The 7669-nt window shown below is 30.5% G+C and overlaps 1 protein-coding gene across 1 annotated transcript; it reads right to left on the reverse strand.

The window, feature by feature from the left end:
- Positions 1-2888: 2888 nt before the first annotated feature.
- Positions 2889-6193, reverse strand: GH9A4 (glycosyl hydrolase 9A4). The gene is made up of 8 exons (XM_039030367.2): positions 5963-6193; positions 5637-5849; positions 5341-5541; positions 5151-5228; positions 4866-5015; positions 4589-4697; positions 4320-4483; positions 2889-3429 (listed from the first exon to the last, which is right to left on the reverse strand). Exons 1-8 carry the CDS (start codon positions 6191-6193, stop codon positions 3103-3105), a joined length of 1473 nt encoding a protein of 490 aa, XP_038886295.1. The 3' UTR covers positions 2889-3102.
- Between the last annotated feature and the right edge of the window lie 1476 nt (positions 6194-7669).

A 7669-nucleotide genomic window follows, 5' to 3' on the forward strand; every position in this document is an offset into this window, starting at 1 on the left:
TCGATCATGAATTTCATTCACGTGTGTAATATTTAAATCACATTTAAATATTTTTCAACTCTCCAAATCGTTTAATTCATAACTAAACAACGATATGTTAAAAATATCGAATACAATTAACACTTACTCCCTAAGTCGAATTTGAACAATTCAAATTTTCTCATCACATTTTAAGGTTTAGTCTGATATGAGCTAGCAAGGGACCTAATGGACCTACAAATCATGAGCTCTAACGATCCAAGATTAAGCAGCTAAACTCTTTAACCTAACTAACCAACATTTGTTAACTATCGAGACACTCAACTATAGCCCAGTAGCTGTACTCTCCTCACTGTAGATATATTTATATTCACTCGATATAACCATGATTAGTAAGTCAATCCTTCACAAGTTGTTTATAATTACAGCTGGGTCAAAGTTACCATTTTACCCCTGAAATTACATTTTGTTCTTTAAGTCCTACTGATTCTCTAATGAACAATTGGTTTGTGGTCCAATAACCAAACTGAGTCCCTGTCGGGTCAATGAGAGGGTGAAGCCTCTTGTTTAAGACTCGTAGTCAACATTTAAGAAAACAACATATCTACTATTCTTAGAATCGAGTAGGAGTGAATTCCATTTTGTAGGACTATGTCCTCAACTATCTACCCAGTTTTATCCCTAAAATGGGGGGCATATTGAGTCAGTGAACTCAAGTCACTTTCACCCATGCAGATTAAAGGATAATCTCGAATAAACAGGAGTTCATAGTTAGCTCAGGATTAAGATCAAGTTACCTAGATCATTGTATTGAAATAGTTAGTCTTAACAATAAATGGTGTTATAAAGTAAAAATGACTATTTCACAGTTTGATTTTATACAAACTCATTGATAGGACACCTCCCCTTGCATATCTCAACATGAACGATTCAAGATCACATCGTTTGTATCAAATACAAAGTGGGTCACATCCATAGTGTCCTCAGGACAAGGTACCCAGCCTTATCCTTATATTATAGACCGTTTTGGCTACTAACTCAAACTTGATCCATTTTTATGTCTCCACATATAGTTCAAATATTCATGTAATAGCTAAGGGTTCTTAGTTTATTGGATTTAGAGTTTTTAAGTGTATTCACATATTCGATAACATCTTTACCGAATAAACCTCAATAACAACTTTATTGCTAAATATAATATATTTATTGTTTATAAACCACGAGTTTAGGACATAAAACCCAAATATTGTTTGTGGTCAGTGCTGCTCGTGGAAGTTTTGTTCGAGGAAGATCAAGTTCGAAGTTGTTCGAGACTTGGAGAGGAAACACCATGAAGAGAAGTCTTCAAGGGTAAATTTCTCATAATTTCTTCTCAAATCTCTGCAATATGCTTATTACCAAATGCACATTCATATGTATCTACAAGGAATTCGATTACTTGGGAAGGTAAGATTAGTTGATTTCCAGTTTTAAAGGTTTTAGACGAACCCAAATATCACTTTTTTGAGTATTGTGCTTAAATTCACATTCTTGTGACTACAAGTATTCTTTAGTATATGTTTATACATCTTTCAATAAGCACTTATTGATTGGATTGATACCTCGGTTATTAGATGCATGACTAGTTGCTATAGATTGATGCATAATCCGTAATTGTTATGTTTTCAATTTTCGAAGTAGCTAGAATCGGTACCATCTCTATGTGCCTTGTACGACATCCTAGAGTACGTTAGCTTCATGATCGATTCATGACTAAAGAACAAATCGGTTAATAAATTAGGTGTTACTTGTTAATTATTCGCTATGGTAGTACCTTATAACATAATGCAAATGTTTGACTTTTATGGAATGTTGTCGTGTTTAGTAGGACTACATTTAGTTTAATTAAGATGTTAGTCTTAATTAATAGCTTGAGATGCTTGATTTGACTTTTCCATGTCAAGTTGGTTGTGTGCTTGCGATTTTATTAAATAGCAATACCGTGATCGAAATTGCATCGAGTGATTCAATTCGTCTAAACTAGAATGCTTAGTGAGATTACTCAAATATTCCTTTTATTCTCATGTTTTTATTTTTTCCCGCTTTATTTTCTCTCTCCACACCAGTCACCAATCTGGGAAAAAAGATATGACATTAGATATCAATTCGAAATTGTAATTTGAAATACTTGAACTTATTTTTAAAAAACACAATTATATGGTTGATAGTATTTGTTTTCATAGATTATATTTAGACATGATCAAACTAAATTGAAAATTTTACTTTAGATTTCAATTAAAAATTAATTGAGCTAAATATTGTACCATTTAAATAGAGTTATTTATATGTAAATAAAAAAACATAAATATAGTTAATTAGATAAACTTTTTTTATTACTAAATGAACATATTAATTTAGTTTAATTATAAAATATGAAGATTAAAGAAGAGTGATTAATAAACTAATTGATCTAGATTTTTGTTCCATAGGAATCCTAAATTTTCATGAAAGATACAATCTCTTAAATGTCCGATCTATACTTAAATTTAGAGGTCTTTGAACTTTTGTATTTAGAGAAATTGAATTTTTGACTTATTAAACATTTTTTATATATAAAAAAATTTATTGTACATACTAATTAGACAAGTTATCAAATTTTATGTGTTATAAATCCTAAACATTCCATTGAAAGTTTGCCAATATATATTTTTTTTAAAAAAAATTCTATTTATAGCAGCTATAAACTTGAGATTGTACCAATTTAAATCTCAAACTTTTGTAAATATATCTACTTAAATACAAAATATTTTTACATGCATCTATTAATAATTTAGGAATAATATGTAACTTATCAAAAAAAATTGAATTAAAATATTATTTAAAAAAATGTGGATATATATCCCTTTTTATCATACATATACATAGCCCGACAATAAAGGTGTCGTGATCACCTTTACCTCTCTCAAATATGAAGTAAAGTTGAATCATCCCACAATTTTTGCATATCCCACATTTGTTACAAAGTGTTGAAATCCCAAAATCAAAAGGATTAATAAAAAAAAAAATTCCCAAAAATTAATTATCCTAAAACGCCTAGGAAAGAAATATGGTTTTTTGGGAAGAATGAAGTGGTAGTTTTTTGTTTTAAAATTTGTGGGCGGCGAGCTTTGCTAGTACTCCGACGGCGAGGGAATTGGTGTAGGTGACCGGCTCGGTCATGGGCGAGTCCCAACGCTTGTCGACGAAGTTGTCGGTGCGGTCGGGGCCGCCGAGAATGGCGCCGGTCAGCTCGTTGGGATTGGGTGTGTTCTTGTTGAACCAGTCCACGAAACTCATTGGGCAGCTTACTACCACGTCCGGCGCCAGAACCGGCACCGACGCCCCACGGTGGTGGGCCTGTGTCGGCGGGTTGTTTCCGAATCCAACCATGTATGATCTTCCCAGTGGGTTTATTCCCAACACGTAATCCATCTGCATATTTCAACTCATTGTTTGAATCATTAGTTTTATTCAAATTCAAGTTTCGAAATATAACAAAAGAAAAAAAAATGTTGGTTAGTTATTGAGGTCTGTTGGGTTTTTATTTTGTTATCTGTTTTCTTAATAACAGAAATTTAAAAGGGTTTTTTTTTTCCGAAGTAAAATTGTAATGGGACAAAAATGTCAATATTCGAAAAATTAAAAGGAACGTGAGGATTTTCTATAGCGTTTGTGGAGGGAAGAAGATTTTGATCTTTAATGTTTGTGAACAAAAATAAGGAAAACAGTACATCCCGACTATATTTATTTTCGTGCCTTCTATCAAATTATTTAATCATAATTTATTATATGATAAATTCTTCGTACTTCTTACTTTTAAATATTTCAATAAAAAATAAATGGTAAAGTCGTCTTAAATTGGAACGTTAAAAAATATATTTTTTTTAAAAGGTCATTTTTTCTAAAGTAAATAATTTCTTGTGATTAATTGTCTTCAAAAAATTTTCAATTAATTTTTCTAGGAGATTGAATTTAAAAGCTAAAGAAAAAGAATTTTTTAAATAAATATTGAAAAAATGTTATGTTAGGTTTATTTTTTAAAAAAGACACTTTAATTAGGATTTTTTAGGGGAAAAACTAGAAAAAAGAACCAGAAAACTAAAAACGAAACGATGAAACTTTTTTTATTTATAAAAATTTCTCAAAAATAAAAAAAATATATAGTTTTATATTTTTAGAATTAGACTAGTGAATTCATCGTTTCTCTAATATAGGTGAACTAATATAGAAATTTAGGAGTAAACAAGAATATATTTCAAAAACTAAAAACGACAATTTTTTTCTTAATTTAGAAACAGAAACGTTATCAAAGAATTAAATACCTGTTTTTTAGCAAAGGCCATGAGCTGGGTTGAGTCAAACTGCACGGTGGCGCATTGAACAGTTTGCTTATAAGTTGCAAGGAGGTCGCTATAAGCACTGAACAAGAAAGCTGTTCCAGTAACATACTGTGTGTTGGCTCCATCCCTCATGTGAACCATTCCACCTAAACACAATTTCATTCATTTAATTAAAACGCTTAACAAAACAAATCATCCATAATTTAATTAACTGATCTCATATGAACATATAACTAAAAAAAATAGAGAACCTGGAGATATATAAATTTGGTGGTAAGGACTGTTTGGAAGATTGGAGCAAATATAACTATCTGCCTGATTCTTGTACATCTGTAATTCCTTCTCTCCTTCGAAATAGAACTGCCATTTTAAAACAGAAATATCATTTATATCCAATAATTGCAATAACTATATAACAACTTTTTAAATAATTGCATCGATCAATGATAATATTTTAGATCTGATTATTATATAAATCATTTTAATTTTATTTAAAAAAGTATGGTTTAAATTTGAGCGGAAGGGAACCTTGGAAAGAAGAATTTGAGCACCAGCATATTTGAGATCCCAGCTGAATTCCGCTACACTCGCACTAATGGACTCTTCTTGAATGTACTTCAAATAAACTGGTTTCCTTGTTGCAATGTATAGCCACGTGGCAGCCCACAACAGCTCGTCCTATGTAATTTTACCGTTAATTATGGTTAGAAAAACTCTAAAAAAAAAAATAGAAATTATTCAAACAGGTAACCACGAGCCTTTCAATCCATTGTGAGATCTCATTTAATAATTTTTTCTAAAAGAGAAAATTACATTGAAGCCAGAGTAAGAGCAATAGAAGGGGCACTCTCCATCATAGGTTCCTTTGTGGTTTTTAGCAAATTGAAAAAGCTGCAAAATAGAACTATATAAAAATTAAAAACCTTTTAATTAATTAATTATGTGTTATGAAATATAGAATTTAATTTAGAGATTAGTTATGTAAAAGTTAATAATTATATACCAATTTGGCTTTGTTGAGAAGCCGACGAGCATATGTACGATTGCAGCTTCTAAAGACCATGGAAGAAGAAGCCATGGCAGCTGAAGTTTCAGCTGCAATTTCTGTACCAGGTGTATTCGAATCAATTTGCAGAACAGTCCTTGGGGTCCTCATATTTTCTGGCCTAACCCAACATTCATGATCCTTTACTGGATCTCCTACCTTCAATAACATTATAATTAAATCATTTTTTAGATTCAAATTAAATAATATATATATTTTTTAACATTTAAAAAGTCAATTCAAATCGTATTTACTTCAACGTAGAGACGGTTACGACGAGAAGCAGCCTTAAGGAAATAATCAGTTCCCCATTGGATTGCAGCTTTGGTATTCTCCATTTCCCCAGCGGCTTCCAGCTCTGCCGGGTAAGTCAAGGCTGCCCATGCCAGAGTTGTTACGGTGAAAGCCATCGGAAGTCCGTACTTCACGTTGTCTCCTGCATCGTAATATCCTCCCACCAGGTCAACCTGCAATCAATAGGAGGTTTGGTTTGATAATTATTTAGTTTAGTTTTAATAAAAAGAGCTTTAAGCCATGTAAATTCAAAGAAGAATTAGAGAGCGAGAGAGGAGGATCGAACATTGGCAAGTTTTCCATCGTCGAGAGCGGAGTCACCTCTCCAAGCGGGGCGGTGATTAGGGGGGAGCTTGCCGGAGCGTTGAGCTTCGAGGAAAATAAGGGATTTGGTGAGAGCATCTTTGTAGTTCAAATCTGCATTAACAGCTCCAAGAAATATAATTGCTTGAAAGAAAAGTATCCAAGCCAGAAGAATAATGGGGGTTGTAGAAAGCTTGTTCTTCATAGCTCCCATGACCAAAAGTACTTTGAAAAAGAGGAGAGAGGCAAGGTAATTTGGAAGGAAGGAATGGAGGAGGAGGTGAATAAAAAGGGAAGAAATTAATTGGAATTATAATTAGGAAAGCATTTTTTATTTCTTTTTTGTGGTTAAAAGGGTGGAATTGAAATTAGAAGGTTATTGTTGAAGATTAAAAATGGAGAGTTATATTGGGATTAGGTTGTGAGAGGCGTGAGAATAAAGGAGAAGTTTAGTTGGTTGGAAAGGGGACAACATGGGACGTTCAGTTTATAAGGTTATTTTCGGAGAAGACGATGTGGGGATTGGAGTAAACTTTGCCCGCACCCACTTTTCAAACGTATATTTTCTGTTTTTTTTTTTCAAATAATAATAATAATAATAATAATAAAAAACAAAAGAGAGAGAGAGAGAGAGAATGATATTAGTACCATGAAAAAACTTGTGCACAACAATTATCACATGTCAATTAATTTTTTTTTTAATTATTAAATAATTGTATTTTTTGTATCTAGAAAATGGAAAGTATAAACTTTTAAGTGCAGTTTTATTGCTCTTTTTAGTCTATGTACTTTGATGTTTCTTCAATTTTAATACTTATATTTTAAATGTTCAATTTAAATTCATGTAATTTTAAGAAATATTGAATTTAATCCCTATTATCTGTACGAGGTCAATTTTTGTATTTTCGTTTTAAATTTTGAAAACATATTCAAATAATAATAATAATAATAATAATATATTATTATTATTATTATTATTATTATTATCATTATCATGAAAATTATAGTTATTATTTAACCAATTTTAATATAAAAAAAATAATTATGAGAGACTAAATTTAAGATTTATTCAAAATACAAAATAATCTTAAATTTAATTTGACATTTGATTTGAAAGTAAAGTGACTAAAAATTAAAAACTTCGGATTACATGACCAAATTGTATTTTAACCTATTAGTTAATACCTCCCAACGTGAATTTTTTTTTAATTTTTTATTTACAATTATTATTAGAGTTTCAACTTCTAATATTAAGAGAAAAGTACATGACAATAAACAGTTGAATACGTTCATATTCTCACATGAAGTTTACAAATAAAATAATAATTCACACCAAATTTAGGTTCAGTTTGATTAGGGAAAAAATTATTTTTTAAAAAAACTATTTTTATTTAAACTTTTTTAATAAAAATGGTTAAAGATACCTTTTTAAAGTATTTCAAAAGTTAGTTTAAGCGATTGTCATATACTTTAATCTTTTTTAAAATGACTTATTTTTAAAAAGTTAAATCAAATATAAAATTTAACAATTAAACACTCTGTAAAAGTCATGGCTAGATATGCTTAAGTTGAACTAGCAACAGATTTAAATAGGAAAAATAACTTGACCTCATCGTTAAAATGTTTAGTTAGTTACAAAAGAATCAATTTCGACGCAAATAGTCTTGCCACCCACAAAAGTGCTTGAAGC

The sequence above is a fragment of the Benincasa hispida genome, chromosome 4, assembly GCF_027475165.1.
Source record: "Benincasa hispida cultivar pf3 chromosome 4, pf3_genome.v1.1, whole genome shotgun sequence".
Classification (NCBI taxonomy): domain Eukaryota; kingdom Viridiplantae; phylum Streptophyta; class Magnoliopsida; order Cucurbitales; family Cucurbitaceae; genus Benincasa; species Benincasa hispida.

Bases quoted from the DNA above. Each gene is read 5' to 3' on its own strand.
- GH9A4 (XM_039030367.2), bottom strand. From the start codon at position 6,193: ATGGGAGCTATGAAGAACAAGCTTTCTACAACCCCCATTATTCTTCTG. The intron at 5,542-5,636 runs GTAAATACGATT...ATGTTATTGAAG, and splicing joins GTAACCGTCTCTACGTTGAA to GTAGGAGATCCAGTAAAGGA. The intron at 5,229-5,340 runs GTATATAATTAT...TCTATTTTGCAG, and splicing joins TTCTCAACAAAGCCAAATTG to CTTTTTCAATTTGCTAAAAA.